Source organism: Podarcis filfolensis, assembly GCF_964270895.1.
Source record: "Podarcis filfolensis genome assembly, chromosome: 15".
Lineage (NCBI taxonomy): Eukaryota > Metazoa > Chordata > Lepidosauria > Squamata > Lacertidae > Podarcis > Podarcis filfolensis.
In genome coordinates this window covers 43,135,591-43,154,335 of record NC_139618.1, presented here as the reverse complement: position 1 = coordinate 43,154,335, position 18,745 = coordinate 43,135,591, and the positions used below count along the sequence as shown (strand labels likewise).

Genomic DNA, 18,745 nt, shown 5'->3' with positions numbered 1-18,745 from the left:
AACCTTAATAAAGAGACAAATATTGATATAGTCTGGGATGCCAGCAAGGCGGTGCTAAGAGGCTTTCTAATCCAACAAAATAGCCATAGGAAAAAAATAAGAGAACAAAAGAAAGATGGAATCCTGACCCAATTAAGAGAATGTGAGAAAAAATTAATAACAAATCCTAGTGATGAACAGATTAAACAAACATCCAAATTGTTACAATCACAATATTCAATGCTAATTAACCAAGAAGTTGAATGGAGAATCAAATCAATGAGGCAAAATTTTTTCGAATCCGCAAACAAAACTGGGAAATTTTTGGCCTGGCAACTACAAAAAAGGAAAAAGCAAAATGTGATTAATAAGATAAAAATAGAAGAAAGGCTTGTGGAAGAGCCAAACGAAATAAAGAAAAATTTCCTAAAATTCTTTGAAAAACTTTACCAAAAAGAAGAAGACATAATAGAAATAGGAAAATACTTAGAAAATAACAGAATCACATCCATAACGGAGGAAGAGAAAACCCAATTGAACAAGTGCATAACAATAGATGAAGTTCAGGAAGCAATAAAGAGAACGAAACTAGGGAAAGCACCAGGCCCAGACGGATTATGGGCCAAATATTATAAAGTTCTCGAAGAACACTTAGCCCCGGTGTTATGTGAAGTAATGAATAATATCCTACAAGGAGGGAAGATACCGGACTCCTGGAAAGATGCTCACATAACGCTGATACCTAAAGCGGACTCAGACAAATTGAATATAAAAAACTATAGACCGATATCGCTTCTTAACAATGATTATAAAATATTTGCTGAAATAATGGCAAACAGACTTAAGAATTATCTAAAAAATGTAATACACACAGATCAAGCTGGATTCCTTCCTAATAGACAATTAAAAGACAATGTTAGGCATATAATAAATATCATCGAATACCTGGAAAAGAAGAATGAAATTTCTGCAGCATTAATTTTTATCGATGCAGAAAAAGCATTCGATAATGTATCATGGCGATTCCTATTAAAGTGTATGGAGACAGCAGGGATAGAAGGTGCTTTCATCAAGGGAATCAAAGCAATTTATTCAAATCAAAGAGCCAAACTGATTATTAATAACAATTTATCTGACACATTCGAAATTTCAAAGGGTACGAGACAACGCTGCCCCCTGTCACCGCTTCTATTCATAATGGTATTGGAAGTAATCGCAAATAAGATAAGGAAAACACCAGAGATACAAGGAATTAGAATTGGGGTGAAAGAATTCAAACAGAAATCATACGCTGATGACTTGGTAATATCAGTGGAGGACCCAAAACAGAGTATTGACAAAGTCCTGGTACTTCTAGAGGATTTTGGGAAAGTAGCGGGCTTTAAGTTAAATAAAACTAAAACTAAAATGATGGTTAAGAACATGGGAGAAGATCTAAGGAGGCAGTTAGAATTTCAATCGGGAATCAAAGAAGCAAAAAAGGTAAAATACCTAGGAGTGTGGCTAACGATGAAAAATATAAATTTAATGGCTGATAACTATATAAATACCTGGAAGGAAATCCAAAAGGAACTAGATATTTGGAATAGGATAAAACTCTCCTGGTCAGGTAGAATGGCAGCAATTAAGATGTGCATACTGCTGAAACTATTATTCTTATTCCAAAATGTCCCGGTGATTAGAGGAAGTGTAATATTCAAGAACTGGCAAAAAAATTTCTCTAAATTCATATGGCAAGGCAAAAGACCGAGAATTAAACTTAAATTGTTAACGGATAGAAAAGACAGAGGAGGATTCTCGGTCCCAAATCTGAGACGGTATTATGAAGCCTCATGCCTTTGCTGGCTTAGAGAATGGATTACCTTAAAAAATACAGATCTGCTAGATTTAGAAGGCTTCGATTTAAGATTCGGTTGGCATGCTTATCTCTGGCAGAATAAGGAAAAGGTGCATAAAGGCTTCTCAAACCACATTATCAGAGGAACACTGTTAGAAGCGTGGGAAAAGAATAGAAAATTATTGGAAAAAAATACCCCCTGGTGGCTATCGCCTATTGATATATTAACTATTAAAAAAACAAACATGGAAGGTGAGAGATTGACCTATGAAGATCTCCTGGAAATATCGGAAAGAGGATGGAAAATTAGACCATACGAAGAGTTAAAAAGCAAATTAACAGGTTGGTTGCAGTATCATCAAATTAACGCCTTATGGAAGGAAGACAAAAAGATTGGAATGAATGAGAAAAAATATAAGTTCCAGGTAGAGATAATAGAAAGCAAAACTAAACTGCTATCCAAAATGTATAATCAGCTATTAGATTGGGACACCAAGGACAAATATTGGGAAATATTGGAACAAGAAGGAGACAAATTGAAATTACAGAGTTTTGAGAAATTAAAAGATAAAGTGCGAGACTGGCTTCATTATTATCAAATAAGAGAGGCCTATAATTTGGATAAAAAAAATGGCTTCCAGGTGGAAAAATCAAATTGGAAACAGAACTGTTAGATCCCAAAACTAAGATACATTCAAGAATGTATAACTTGCTGTTAAAATGGAATACGCAGGATGAAACGGTTAAATCTGCTATGATCAAATGGGCACAAGATATTGGTCACAACATTATGTTTGCTGACTGGGAACAGTTGTGGACCACCGGTATGAAATTTACGGCATGTAATGCCTTAAGAGAAAATATTATGAAAATGATTTACAGGTGGTACATGACACCAGTCAAGCTTGCAAAAATATATCATTTGCCCGATAATAAATGTTGGAAATGTAAAGAAAATGAAGGTACATTCTTTCACCTTTGGTGGACGTGCCCAAAGATTAAGGCTTTCTGGGAGATGATCTATAATGAAATGAAAAAGGTATTTAAATATACCTTCCTGAAGAAACCAGAGGCCTTTCTCCTGGGCATAGTCGGCCAATTGGTGCCAAAGAAGGACAGAACTTTCTTTATGTATGCAACAACAGCAGCAAGAATAATTATTGCAAAGTATTGGAAGACACAAGATTTACCCACCCTGGAAGAGTGGCAGATGAAGGTGATGGACTATATGGAATTGGCGGAAATGACTAGCAGAATCCGAGACCTGGGAGAAGAGTTGGTGGAAGAAGACTGGAAGAAATTTAAAGACTATCTGCAGAAACACTGTAAAATTAATGAATGTTAAAATGATGTTGGATTGAAAATAAGTGGCATTAGCAACAAAGTTAATAAGAATATGCAAAAATGAATTGATAATGGATGAAAATATAGAGTTATAATATGTTAAGATATAGAGTTAAGATAAACGAAAGAGGGTAAGGATTTGCTGATTTGATTATTTAAATGGGAATACAAAAAGGGGAGGTGTGAGGAGGCCAAGGAAATAAGCTAATGAGTTTAAAGTTACAAAAAACAGATTTGTTTTTAATTCTTTTTTATCTATTTGTTTTTTGTATTTCGTATTTTTATTCTTTTTTCTTTTTTATGTATGCTCTTGTTTTTGTATCTTTTTCTTTCTATATGACTTTTTTCTATTTTGTAAACCTATGTTTTTGTAAAACCTCAATAAATATCTTTAAAAAAAAAGTTCTACAACTTTTTTTTTTAAAAAAAGCAAAGATGGAAGCAAGAAGAGTTACCGATGAAAGAAGAGTGGCAGATGAAGCTATTAGACTTTGCAGAAATGGCAAAGCTGACGGGAAAAATCCAGAATCAGCAGGACCAGGCATTTCAGAAAGACAACTGTAAACAGTTAACATCGCTAGTAGGGTTATAAGAAATTCTGTAAGGATTAAATTATCATTTATTGTTAAATACAGTTAATTAAGTAATTTTAAAAGGATATAATTTAATAACAAGAAGAAATACAGGAAAATGCAGTATATTGAGATTAAATTTGAAAACCAGTTGTCAGGGAGGAGGGAAATCACAGGCTCATTAAGCCAAATGTTTTATTTGTGCAAAATATAGTGTCATGCAAGAAAATATTTGTAAAAACCAATAAAAATTGTTTTATAAAAAATAGATTGTACAGTGCAATCCTATATAAGTATGTCTACTCAGAATTCAGACGTCCTACTGAATTCAATGCTGTTAACTCTAAGAAAAGTGGGTATATCATTGCAGCCTTAGCCTGTTGTAGCAAAAACAGCAATGTTGCAACACTTTAAAGATTAATTTGCTTATTTATTTATTACATTTATATATCTCTTTTCCTCCCAAAGGAGCCCAGGGTTCCAAACACACAAGGGATAAAATAAAGAATCTAAAAATAATTCCATTACAGACGTAGACTGGGAAAGAGTTCTACTTAAAAGGCTTGTGGAAGAGCAGGGTCTTTAGTAGGCACACAGTAGGCAAACACATTCTTTATTACAGTCCAGAGACCTGCAGAGACAGTTCTTAAAGCAGGAATACATAGAAAATATTCCAGGAGAGTCACTGTGTTTTATCCAGAGCATGTTTATTTCTAATTCTTATTACCTCCGAGAGAAATTTTGCCACAGCCAGGGTAATAATTTGTCATATCTTTGAGAAGATACTTGAGATAGTAGGTTTCAGAATTCCCAGGTAAATTTGCCATTAAAATTTTAATTAATTGATCCCTGGCTTGTTTATACAGCCCACAGTGTAGCAAGATAAGCTTCATACAATCAACAGCTTCTTGGCCTTTTGACTAAGATCAGGTGTAGTCTTCAGTAGGCATTGAAAACATGGGTAGTCTGTGCCTAATATTTAACAGGAGGGAATTCCAAAGGGTAGGAGCCACAACACTAGAGGCCTGATTCCTATATTCTGCAGTCTGAACCACTGGAGAAGGTGGTATCTGCAGGAGGCCCTCACCTGCAGAGCACAGTGACTGACTGGGTAGAGAAGGAGCAAGAGGGTCTTTTACTCCTTTTCCTTACCTTCGCAGGATGTTTGAGCATTATTAGAGCCATCTAACCAATGGTTGTTAGAAGAAACAGAACACTGGCCCAGGTGGCTCTTTAGCCTGATATGACAGAGCAATTCTTACCTTTATATGTTCAAGAAAGGAAGGGAAGGAGGAATTGGCTGGGAGACTGAGAGTGAAAAAGAGATCTAGGAGTGACTTAAGAGTAAGGAGAGGCAACCATGGCAGAGGACGCTGATCATAGAATCATAGAGTTGGAAGAGACCACAAGGGCCATTGAGTCCAACCCCCTGCCAAGCAGGAAACACCATCAGAGCACTCCTGACATATGGTTGTCAAGCCATATCTGATGTTGGGATATGGGAGGAAGGGATACAAACATTACCTATTTCATCTATGAAAATGATGCAGGGCTGAAGCTTGGTTGCCAGTGAGAAGACGGCAGCTGTGAGCTTCTGTGACTCTCCATACCATTTGTCCGTCAGCGTAGATGCTTGCAGGTTGATGAACCTGCATCCTGAAGCCTGGGCTGTTGCTTTGGCAAGAAGGGTTTTCCCACAACCCGGAGGGCCATAAAGTAAGACACCTGGTAGCAAGGAAAAACCCATCAGCACAGGTTCACAGTCTACCTCCCTTTTTTATGTGAGAAGTTCATCCCCACTTTCTGATTGTATTATAAAGCCCACCAGGAACAATTTTCTAATTCAAAGATTGCCAGCCCTCTGGGGCTCATGGGCAGATGTGCAGATCAGAGAAACTTGTGGGCATTGTACATACCACAATCATGCACACATGCACTGCAGCCACACGCATATGTCTACACAGCAAATACTTGCACACTCCCCCAACCATTAGGCTTGGGAAATGTGCTTCTCTCCCCACCCCACCCCAGCCTAGTTAGAGAGTGGTCTTCTTGCAGAGGGCAGCTGGGGAGGCAAAAGATAAGCATTCCTCCCCGGCTGCCATCTCCAGGAAGATCTCTCACTCCACACACAACAATTAGGCTTGACCCTCCCATCAGGCAAGGTGAGGTGACCATCTCAGGGCAGCAGATCCCGATGTAGATCTTCATTCACCCTTTCTTCCCTAGCAGGGAGGGGGACACTATTTAGTGGTTTGTCTCATGTGCCAAAATCTGTTTTGTGAGGTGGGCGTTTCAGAACAGGAGAAGGGAGAGTTGACACCCCCCTTGGAAAAAGGCTTCTATTGTCTATAACAGAATGCTTCTTTCAAGCCTAACTCCAGCATTGCAAGGAAAGTAACCCTGCAGGCTTCAGGGAAACCTCTGCAGGCATATTTGTGCCCATGTGCACTGCACCAACAACTCATATTCTAACTGCAGTAACCATTTTAGGAAAGGGACAATGGGCACAACTTGTGACCCACCAAGAAAAATTCAGCCCCCCCATCCTTCTATGTACTGTAGTTTGCCAGTGTCTCAGAGGTGTGTCCATATAAGTTCTACTCAGAGGGCACCCATTGAAAATGATGGACATAATTTACTCTTCTTCATTATATTCAGTTGGTCTTCTCTGAGTAGGACAAGCATTGGATACACCATCTCAGAAAAGCAGCAGAAACAGAGGCGTCGTGTTTCTGTCATTCTTGCTGAGCACTCGCACCCCTTACAGCTTTGGCTCAGGATATCCAGAATGTCATTTTATTTGGAGTGCTGACTGACACAATTTGAAGGAAGAATATTGGAGTGTGGTGGGCAGTCTTTTTAAAAAACCGAATCACATGAGACTTAGAGTTGTAAGGTACCTTAGAGGCAATTTAGTCCACCTATTAGTGTAATTGACTGTGAATGTGTGCACTAATCGGAACTTTAATTAAAGTAGCTTTGATTTGGAGGGATTTGTTAAATTTAATCTGAGTAGAGCATTTAATTTAATTCTGTTGGAATAACGCTTTCAAGCTGGGGGAAATGTTGTTTTTGTTGTCGACGGAAAAATGCTAATGGAAGTATTAATGTTTAATACCTAATGCTGCTCTTGCTGCTGCCCAACTGACTGAGGCAATTCCGCGTTGATGTACGTTCTGTCTGTGTGCATGTGTGGTGCCAGGTCCCCAGAAGTGGTCCCTGGAAACGGGGAGCAGCTCTTAGCCGAGCCCCACCATCCCTCCCTGAGTGTGTCAGCTGTGGAAGCTCCACCCGCCCCCCCCCCGGCTTGCGGGAGATGAAGGAATGGCAGGCCGTTTTACGCAATTTTGCTTTTGTGTGTGGGGGCCCAGAACAGAACCCCTGGGTAAATGGGGAGTCACTTGTACATACCCAGCAAGTTTCTTAAGTGGACAACAGGTAGCAAACTAACCCTCTGACCATAATAACTTATTTGATATGTAGGGTTTGGCTAAATAATGCAGATTTTAAAAGGAAGGAAACACTTTCCTTAAGTCTCAAAAATGATATTGAGTAACTAGTAAATTGCCCCTTGTTCCAAAGTAAATACCTCTTGGGGGCTGGCAGAGCCTGGAGTGCTGCAACAAGTGTCGCCGCTGGAATGGGAGGATCACAGTGTCCTGGAGTTCGCTGACCATCTCATCCAGGCCTGCAATGTCCTTCCAAGTTACCTGTAGGTGGGACAAGCTGTGAGCAGTTGGCAGATAACAAAGGGACTAACAAAGGTTAGAAATTTGAATCTAAATGCAACTGCACTATTTTCCTGTTATCCTTGGCTTTTCTAATCATTCTGTCACTGTTTTTCCTCCATTATAACCATTCAGACTAAGCTCTTTGGGGTAGGGACCTTTTCTATCTATTCTTGGTTTAAAGGGTTGTCTACATCAGCAATTTTCATCCTTTTTAAAGAACTGACCCAAACAGACATATGGGGCCCATGTCTTAATTGTTTGCCATTTGTAGAGTGGTATTTGGACTGGTGGTTGTGCTGCTGTTGTGACCCATCTTAGATCAGGTCATGACCTGAGAGTGGGTCCCAACCACCAGTCAAAGACCCAACAGTCTATATTGATGTGCTGCAAAGTGCTAAAGTTCCAGATCTGAATTACTGATTCTGGTGTGAACCCACACAATCTCATTTCAGAACTAAGATATGTGCAACCTTTGTTTTCCTGTCCATTTTTCTTCAGCAGATTATAGAGCCTCAAACCTCTCTTGCATTTTGTCAAGAGGAGCAGCAGCCTGGCCACCTACCTTGATATCCTTTGGAACCACCAGGTGAGCGGCAATGATCATCTCATGCTCTGCCAGCTTCACTCCTTCCACCCCAATCTGCTTCATCAAGCGCTCTGCCTGCCGACAAAACAAAGAGGCCCAGAGTTGCAGTCCTCCCTTTATCTCAGAGATTTAATATAGGACTCTGCTATTGTCATGACTTGCTATTGTCATGACTTGCTATTGTCATGACTACACACAGTGACTTGCACCTGGCACTTTTAGAAGAAGAATTTCATTTATAAAAGATAGAGTGAGGAAAAGGAATAAAGAAAAAAGTGAGTGAGAATGGGAAAAAAATACTGTTACATAATAATAATAATAATTTATTATTTATACACCACCCATCTGGCTGTATTTTTCTTATCCTAATACACATATAACTGTCAATAACCTAATATATTATGGTTACAGCTGGGAAGCCGTGTTGGTCTGCCATAGTCAAAACAAAACAAAAAATTCCTTCCAGTAGAACCTTAAAGACCAACTAAGTTTGTTATTGGTATAGCTTATACCAATAACAAACTCAGTTGGTCTCTAAGGTGCTACTGGAAGGATTTTGTTTGTTTGTTTCGACTAATTTATTATGTGTAAACTCATTCAAAATATCATTATATTTATTCAAAGAAAGTGTGTGTCTGTTCATACATTGCCAATGTTGTCGTGTTTTCAAGCCATTGATTAAGGGGAATTGTATCGCTATTCTTCCAGTTCATCTGTCTCTTGGCCACCATTAGGGCATGTAGAATCCATTTCCTCAGTCCTGTTGCCAACAGAACTAGTATATAGTTCAAGAGCATCTTAACATTTCCCGCTGTGTCTTGTTTATATAGTCCAGCACTTTCTTCCAAAATTTAGTAAATGTGGGACATCGTCTTCTTCTTTCTTCTTTGGTGATCATTCGTAGCCAAGTAAGATTGTCTTCCATAAACACGGTTTTAACAATGAGTCCGTAAGTGACTGTGGAGGCCAATTATGGATCCACACATCCTTCCACAGTGGGGACATAGGTTTCATGGTGTGGATTTGCCAAGCGTGCCTTCCTCTTAGCACATTTCTTCCTTGCGTAAGATCTACAACCTCTCCTGGACAATGACAGTTCTCTTTCTCAAGCTCTGGGAGGAAGACCTTTCATTGCCTACAGACAGCCACCCAATCTTAAACAACTCCTAACCCACAATAATACTACAACCAGACGTAACACGGACACTGGCACCAGAGCCTGCAATAAACCCAGATGCCAACTTTGCTGCCACATACACCCGGACAACACCATTACTGGCCCCAACAACATCACACATACCATCTCGGGACTATTTAATTGCTCATCGTCTAACATTGTATATGCCATCAAATGCAAACAGTGTCCTTCAGCTCTCTATATTGGACAAACAGGCCAAACCTAACGCCAAAGAATAAACGGACATAAATCGGACATCAAGAATCACAAGACAGAGAAACCAGTAGGAGAACACTTCAATCTCCCAGGACATTCTATACAAGATCTCAAAGTAGCTGTAAGGAAGTTTCTGAAAGGAATTTCAGAAATAGACTGGAAAGAGAAGCTGCTGAATTGCAACTCATTACCAAACTTAAAACCATGGAGAGACCTGGTCTGAACAAAGACATTGGATTCTTATCTCATTATACATGACAAAGCCATTTTTCACCTTCTCACCCCTTGCTTTTTCCTGTAAGACCTATTGCAGTCGTTAAGAGTCGTCAACAGGCTCATCACAGCTATCTGCCAATCACCCATTCCTACCACCCTTCTGAGTAATACCCCTCCCCACCTTCTCACTATATAAAAGGATCTGGCAACTTCTGTTTCAGTGTATCTGAAGAAGTGTGCATGCACACGAAAGCTCATACCAAGAACTAACTTAGTTGGTCTTTAAGGTGCTACTGGAAGGAAAAAAAAAAATTTGTTTTGACTATGGCAGACCAACACGGCTACCTATCTGTAATTCAAAGCCCATGACACCTTTGGTAAAGACTGTTCTCCAACTGAAGTGCTCGCAGGCCAGTGTTTCCCAGTTGTCAGTGTTTTTACTACATTTTTTAGATTTGTCTTGAGACAGTCTTTAAACCTCCATTTTTAAGTTTGGAATAGAGTAGTTGCTTTGGAAGACATTCATCAGGCATGTGCACAACATTACCAGTCCAATGAATTTGATGTTGAAGAATCATCGCTTTGACACTGGTGATCTTTGCTTCTTCCAGTACACTGATATTGGTTCTCCTGTCTTCCCAAGTGATGTGTAAAATTTTTCAGAGACACCATTGATGGAATCTTTCAAGCAGCTGGAGATGGCTTTTATAAGTGGCCCATGTTTCACAAGCATATAGTAAGGTTGGTAGTACAATAGCTTTGTAAACAAGCATTTTGGTTTCCCTGTGAATGTCCCAGTCCTCAAACACTCTGCACTTCAATAGGGAGAAAGCCGCACTCACAGAGCTCAGGCGATGCTGGATTTCGGCATCAATTTTGGCCCTTGTGGAAAGATAACTGCCTAGGTAGGAAAAGTGATCGACATTTTCCAATGTTACACCATTGAGTTGGATTTGTGGTGCTGCAGAGGGGTTGTTTTGTACTTGTTAGTGCAGCACTTTGGTTTTTTGGATGTTGAGTGATAGGCCAAGCTTTTTGTAAGCTTCTGCAAAGATATTTAGGATAGTTTGGAGGTCATCCTCTGAGCGTGCGCACACTACGTTGTCATCAGCATACTGAAGCTCTATGACAGAAGTCTTTGCTTTCAGCCTGCTCAGATTGAAGAGCTTTCCATCTGTTCAATATATGATTTCTACTCCAGTGGGGAGTTTCCCTTTGACAAAGTGTAGGATCATGGCAATGAAAATAATCAATAGAGTTGGGGCAATAACACAACCCTGTTTAACACCTGATCCCACTGTGAATGGTTCACTTTGAGAGCCATTGTTATCTATGATTGTTGCTGTCATATTATCACGAACTGAAACATGAGTGTAGAATTTCACTGCATCTTCTCAAATTTGGAAATTTCTGTATAGGCACAAACTCCCAAAATTATTATTCTTCTGCACGGGCCCTCATAAAAATGTCATTTTTCAGAGTTAATATATCATTTTCAAGAGATATTTTGCACAATGAGTAATTTGTACTGATAATGACTGCAATTTTTTTAACGTCCAAATCAGATTTGAATGGAAATGACATGTACTCTACAATTAATTCATTTTTTTGGAAGTCACCAAATCTTTTTAAACTACAGAATAACAGAACCAATTTTGGCCACATACTTCTCTGTTTGAAAAACAAAGTCAGGATTTTTTTCCAGATGGTCTTGCATATTAGGAAAGTGATCAAAAATTTTGATTGTAAAGTCAGCCGTCATTAGCTTAAATTTTGTTTTGTAGGATGAAACTATGATAATCATCTTGCCAATGCATTTACCTTTACCTTGTAGCTCTAGGTTCATATTACTAAGTTTACCTGTGAAATCAGCAAGGAAAACCAGATCAAATAACCACTCATCATCTTCTAACTGAGTGTACTCATCTCCCCTCTCCTTCAAAAAGGATATTATTTCTTCCTACAAACTACGAAATCTTACCAAAAATCTGTGCCTACTGAGCCACCTTACATCTGTGTGTAAAATTAATTCTAGCTGCCCTTCCTCAAGAGTGAGATTGAAAAGCCGCCTTTGAAGTGCTTTTCCACGAATTCAATTTACAATTTTAAAAGCTATGTCCATGACATGCTTTGTGTTCAGTTTCTTGCTTGCCAAAACTTGCTGGTGAATGATACAGTGGTACGCAAGGAAGTCAGGGAAATCACCATGTTGTCGAAAAAGGGCAATAAATCCATTAACCCGACCTGTCATGGCTTTTGCTTCATCTGTAGTGATGGCAACAAGCTTGTGTAATGGAACACTAAGCTTGTTTATAAAGGAATGGAAGGAATTAAATATTTCTTCACTGGTGGTTTTCTCTTTTAAAGAAACTATCCCAAGTAGTTCTTTTGTGCTGTAATATTTAAAAGCCATACAAATAAAAACTAGTAGCTGAGCTGTCTGTAGATTTGTCTAGCTAGAGTGAGAAAGCAACACAACTGGACACATCTTTCAACAGCTGTTCATCAATATTTTTACACATGTTTTCCATTCACTGTATGGCTGTGTTTCTTGATAATTGAAGATCTTGGATAGCAGCTATGGTCTCTTTTTAATTTTTAAACCCTTCAAAAAGATGTTCAGCTGCTGCAAGAAAACACTCTTTTACAAACTCCCCTTCTGTGAAAGGTTTGCACTTTTTAGCAATCAGGTTGAAGGATGACATGGTTGCATTGTTAGAATGTGAGTTGGATTTTACCAGTAATTGCTGCTGAGAAGCTAATTTTGCTTTGAGTTCTTTGAGCTTAAGTTTACGAATTCCACTTTTGACTGGAAAATCGACATCAAATTTACTACGGTGGAAAGCATTATAATGGCGTTCCAAGTTACCCTTTTTTGGTAAGGACACAGGCGTTACAAATTAAACAACAACACTTCTCTTTCACCATCACAAAGAAATACTCAATTTCCCATTCCTTATGAAAATGATAGGTTTTGGACTTCTTTGGAGCACTCATTTTTTTTACAATACGGACAAGACCTTCTGAAAGAATTGATTTAAAAACTAACTCAACAAGACAGAAGACTGCCTGCTTTGTAAAGTGTGACAACCTTTAAGATACAAAACACCCAGACAAGGAAAACCAACTCAGCTAAGTAGTTTACACAGATCTGAGGAGCCAGTAGATGCGTGCTAGGCTTTCAATTTCACATATGGCGCCCAAACAACTGTACCCACACCACACTACCTCCAAAGCAAACCAAAAAGCTAAAAGCAAATGCAGTAGCAAACCTCAGAACTGAACTTAAAACAAAAGCTGTATTCCCCTGCAACTGCACAGCCAAAGCTGCACACAAACCACCTCAAAATCAAACCTTGCTGCAAAACAATGCCACCCCAATGGAGGCTGGGACCTGCCCCACATAAGGAACCTAGGACAAGCTGAAGCACCAATGGCTCAGTTACCCTGTTTGTTAACTTAAAATGCACAATGATTATTTAAAAAAATTATTTATTTATTCCTTTTAATTAATTTTCGTTTATTATATAAAGCAGTAGCACTGGAAACTTTAGCAAGAGCACGCCCACCTGGAAGGCACAGGAAAATAACAACCCAGCCAGCGCCCGCCCCCTGGCCCCACATGGCTTCAGTTTTAAAATGCACCAACAATCAACAAAGACCCCGACAGTGCTGGTATCTAATTCCTGAATTTTTTGATTACTGAAGACCACATTATGTAAGCAGGAAACAAACCAGCCTCAAAAAACAGCTTTTTAGCCAACAGAAAAACTTTTCCCGACACAAACACAGAAAGCCCCAAATGGCTGGAAAACTCAGTTTCCCAGGATCCTCAGCCCTCACAAAGGAACTACTCACCATGCAAGGGAACTCAGTTTCCCAAGCTCCCTTGCAACGATGAATCCTGGCAAATGCAGAAACCAGGACAGACGCCTGTTCCTCTCTTGCCTGCATGATGCAGCGTGGATACAAAAAGCAGGCGGGCAAGGAAGGATGAGATCCCAGGCGAGGTCTAAGACTTTCCTAGTCACAATGCAGGAGACCTACAGAGATCCACACTGGAAACCGGCAAGGGAAGGAAGAGGGAGTGTCCCAGGTGTGGGCTGCTTAAATGAGCAAGGGAAGCCCATGGTCAGCCCTAGGATTTGCCCCCTGGCACTGCCCAAGTCTCAGCCTGCATCCCCCTTTGCCCAAGCAGGGTGCAGGCTAGGATCTGGTCTCTGATAGGCACAGGGCAGCATCCCTGTTACATCCTCGAGGGAAGGGGAGTCATCCCACGCACACATGCAAACTCACACACATACTGGCCAGCTCTTTGTCAGCATGAAGGAGGGGAGCCATCCAGCCACCCCGCACAACACACTCACACACATACTGGTGAGCTCTCTGTCAGCAAGAGGGAAGGAGCTCTCCCTGCAATTGCCCATGGTTATTGAGCTTTTGTTTGAGGGGGGGGGGAGAAGAGTTGTTGAGCTTTTTTTACGGGGAGCTTTTTTTTTTCCTTTTAGGCTGGCGATCACTAAAGAACACACGATCTACTGGCGATTGACCAGAAACTTCCTGGCGATCAACCAGTAGATCGCAATCGACCTGTTGGACATGCCTGGTCTAGGTAATCGTGAACATTCCAACTCTTTATTCCAATCATTTCTTAAACTCTGTATATCAAACTTGCTTGTTGATAATAAATACCTATAAAAAGTAATTGCTGGCCTTTTTGTTTCAAATGAATTATCCAATTGCTCCAAATTTTGGGTGTCTCAGATGCTGAGCAGGCCACCAGACCAAACAAAGTTACTAAAAGATGTAGCTGCAAGTATTGCCATAGAGCTACCTCTGGCAGATGGTATTTTTCTTTCAGAGCATCATGCCTATTGTGGGAATGTTCAGGGATGCAGCAAGAGGATATATTGTTTGATTATATCCTTTCAAACTTGTGTTAACAAGTTCTACAATTTAGTAGAGTAACATTCCCCTTTTTAAACTTTCGCAGAGGATGTGTTTGCTTAGGCTTGCTAAATCCTCTAAAATAAGTTTCCTTGGTAATTTCCCCTTTAGTCCGTCATAAAAAGATAGATGCAACACAGTCTTCTATAAAAGTATAAAAAGAGTTTACTCACACATTCTGTTCACAAATGGATCCCAGAAGGGAGACTTAAGTTACGAAAGTAATATACACCTGGAAACTATCCCATAAGGAGATAGCTCCTTTGTCCTCTCACACAGATATTTTTAAATGTTAGCTATCTAGTATTTAGTTAGTTCATTTTATATTTATCTACTGTAAACTCATATAAAAATATATCTGCGTTGTGTACAAAATCTCAGTTAAAACCAAAACAACAAAAAATAAAACCAGGAGGGAGGTTGGTTGGGGGCCTTGCCTTCTTTTGCTTGTGTTTCATTTGCTTTGCATGTGGGTGTGGGTATCAATGTGAAATGTGTGTTTTTTTGGTGCCTGCAACAGTTCCTTACTTTTAGGTATTCTAAAAGTGATCCCGGGCCCCAAAAGACTGGAGGCTACTGTCCATTTGTTGTTGAAAGATGAGCAGAGACAAAGAAACAAGAAAAAAAGAGAAAGATAGACCAGCCTGTCATTGAATGCTACAGTGGTGCTAAATTGTGCTAAAGCCATGCATAGGACCCGACTCCCCCCCCCCCCGATTATTGGCATGTGGATGTGCTGCTATGGAAGGACATATGAGGTATTCACCACAGCAGAATATCAGTGATCAAGATCTGTGACCGTTTTAGGATTCCAAAATTATAGCCTAATTGGTGCACACACACAGTGGACTTTGTGGGCAAGTTCCATGTATATACCTTTTTCTTTAGCTGTATCCTTTGCTTACGGGTTGGGTCCAAGGCATCTGATACCCACTTGATGCTGAAGTAGGTGGCAGCCCCAAAGACGGTCAGGCGAAGGAGAACAGCAAACACTTCATTCCGGGTCAGTGGCCGAGTCAGAAGGTCTTTGGAGACTTCCCCTAGCAACATCTCTTCTGTGTTTCAGGCAGCCAGACTACAAGCTGAACTACATTAAAAAAGTAAAAGGGGGGGGGGGAGGTGACAAGGGATATAAATGAATTAGAAAGGAAAAACTGCAGCCATTGTATCAGCATTTTGGATTGTCACAAGAGAGCCAGTGTGGTGTAGTGGTTAAGAGCGGTAGTCTCGTAATCTGGGGAACCGGGTTTGCGTCTCCGCTCCTCCACATGCATCTGCTGGGTGACCTTGGGCCAGTCACACTTCTTTGAAGTCTCTCAGCCCCACTCACCTCACAGAGTGTTTGTTGTGGGGGAGGAAGGGAAAGGAGAATGTGAGCCGCTTTGAGACTGCTGAAGGGGAGTGAAAGGCGGGATATCAAATCCAAATCCAAACTCTTCAAGATCACAAAGCCAAGTAATGAAGTCACATTTCAGCCAAGGAGAGACAATGCTGGTGCCGTGTAGTGACTAAGGAGCTATGAATCAGGAAGACCTCCCATTACAGTCCCACCTCTGCTATGAACTTTCTGATCTCTATAGGGGAGCAATTCTTACTCATCCTCAACCTCCCACCTCCAGTATGGGGAAAGACTGTAGCTCAGTGGAAATATCACTTTTCCCCCCGGTCATAGCAGTTCAAAAGCATACCAGCATGAGTAGATAAATAGGTACCACTGCAGCGGGAAGGTAAATGGTGTTTCTGTGTGCCAGGAGCAGTTTAGTCCTGCTGGCCACATGACCCAGAAAGCTGTATGTGGACAAACGCCAGCTCCCTCGGCCTGAAGTGAGATGAGCACCACACCCAATAGCTGTCTTTGACTGGACCTAACCGTCCAGGGGCCTTTTACCTTGGTGGGACTGTGCAAGCGGCTAAGTAAATATCCAGGGGTTGAAAGAGGGTCAAAAAAGGCCTGGGGTGGAGTAAAGAGGTTAAATCAGTAAAGATACAATGGGCAAGAGATTTTGGATACAATATTCAAATATGCTTATAAGACATTAGGCAAAAGCATTAATTCAGAACAATGAGCCTTACGAATAAAGGGCATTGAGAAACTTCTGTATGGCAACAGCTGCTGAGAGTGTGTGGGTCCTGCTCCTGCCTCTCTCACCAGGCCTAGGGCCCCTGACAGACTACAAAAGGACTCCTGCAGCCCAGCAGAGAGTTCTGTTTGCATTCTTTTAAACTGCTTTTTGATTGTAGTTTTTTAAAAAAAATGTTTTAACTGTTCTTAAGTGTTTTGGGGGGTTATTCAGCTGTTTCTGTTCATATTTTGATTATGTATTTCGTGTTTTTATATTGTAATTTTATCTTGTGAATTGGTCTGACCTGCGGGCATATGGGGAAGAATAGCGGTTATAAAAATGAATGCATTGCCAAGAATGTTGTTTTTATTCCAATCAATACCTGTTATCAGTGGGACAGGTCACTTTAAAGAATGGCAGAAAGATATTTCTAAATTTATCTGGCAGGGGAAGAAACCAAGAATAAAATATGTAATTAACAGATGTTAAAGTAAGAGGTGGCTTCTCCCTGCCAGATCTGAGGTTATGCTATGAGGCGTCCGGCCTCTGCTGGCTTCGAGAATGGATAGCATTGGAAAATACGGATGTTCTAGATTTGGAAGGTCATGAAAACCGATTTGGTTGGCATGCATATCTATGGTATGAAAAGGTAAACTAATTGAAACTAACAAATTTTGAAGATATAAGAGTCATTAACAGATTGGTTACAATACCATCAATTAAATGATGTACTGTATTTAAAAAGGATAAAAGAAATGGATTCAGTAATGAAATCACAAGCTTTGAAAATGAATTGTTGCAAAATAAAGTAAAAGCACTATCTAAAATGTATAAGAGGTTGTTAGAATGAAGAGGTAAAATCAGTAAAGATACAATGGGCAAGAGATTTTGGATACAATATTCAACTCTTCATGGGAGAAGCTGTGGAGAGAGGATTTAAAATTTACGGCATGCAGTACATTGAAAGAAAATTATATGAAGATGATGTACAGATGGTATTTGACTCCTAGTATGCTAGCAAATTTGTACATGACTAGTTCAAATATATGTTGGAAATGTAAAGTAAAAGAGGGCACCTTTATAATATGTGGTGGATTTGTAAGGCAATAAAAGCATATTGGGAAATGATATACAATGAGTTAAAAAAAATGTTTAAAATAACCTTTGTTAAAAAACCAGAAGCCTTTTTATTGGGAATTTTAGGTGCAGAGATACCAAGGAATTATAAAAGACTATTCATGTACGCGACGACGGCAGCCCAGATACGGAAGGAAGACAAAACACCTACAAGAGAAGAATGGACAACAAAATTGATGGACGATGCTGAGATGGCTAAAATGACTGAAAAATCAGGAACCAGGATGATAACAAATTTAACAAGGACTGTGAAAATTTTGTAACATACTTAAGAGAACACTGTAAACATTAGCAGGACTGAAGTAACACTTGCAATGTGAAAAGAACCATGGATATAAATAGTTTTAAGGCTAAATAGAGGACGATTTGATATGCAGTGGAAAATGGTTATTAGCAGACTCCACAGAGGGAAGGGAGAAAGTCCGAGAATTTGGAGAATTCTACACTTTTTGATTCTATTTAATGTGTGAATGTAAAATTAAATTGTAAAACCAATAACAATTTATTTTTTTAAAAAAGAGACCTGCTGGCCTAGGACAGTATATAAATTTAATAAATAAATAAATAATAGTTTTTGCTTGTTTTTTCACATTTTTAGATCCCTAGCAATGGTGATTGATAATTAATAAACATTTAATATATATTGATATTTCTTGACTTTCTGTGATGGCCTGGGAATCTGATTCAGAGGCTGAACAGGAGGAATCCCAGCCTGCACAGGAGTCCCCGCCTCCAGGGCCGGCTGAGCCGGGGCAGGGCCTTGAATCTGAAGGGCCCTCACCTGTGCCGGATCCTCAGGAGCAGGCACCAGATGAATCCGCTCTGGCTCCGGGGGTGATTGAGGACCCATTGCCTGCAGGTGCTCCTCTCCCAGCCCTGTCAGGGGAAGGTGAGGTTGCCTCTGGGTCCAGTAACCCTCCAGCCTCTCCTGAGCTGC

General features: G+C 40.0%; 1 protein-coding gene across 3 annotated transcripts in view; it reads right to left on the bottom strand.

Moving 5' to 3' along the window:
- LOC310750564 (outer mitochondrial transmembrane helix translocase-like) overlaps positions 1-18,745 on the bottom strand; it is a 47,487-nt gene that overhangs the window by 19,217 nt on the left and 9,525 nt on the right. For all 3 annotated transcript variants that reach the window (XM_083588931.1, XM_083588932.1, XM_083588930.1), the window contains exons 2-5: positions 15,485-15,695; positions 8,029-8,127; positions 7,325-7,445; positions 5,257-5,457 (exon numbers count right to left, since the gene is read on the bottom strand). In XM_083588931.1, coding sequence (XP_083445057.1) covers positions 5,257-5,457; positions 7,325-7,445; positions 8,029-8,127; positions 15,485-15,658 — 595 coding nt within the window. In that variant the 5' untranslated portion in view covers positions 15,659-15,695. The remainder of the gene's footprint in view (positions 1-5,256; positions 5,458-7,324; positions 7,446-8,028; positions 8,128-15,484; positions 15,696-18,745) is intronic.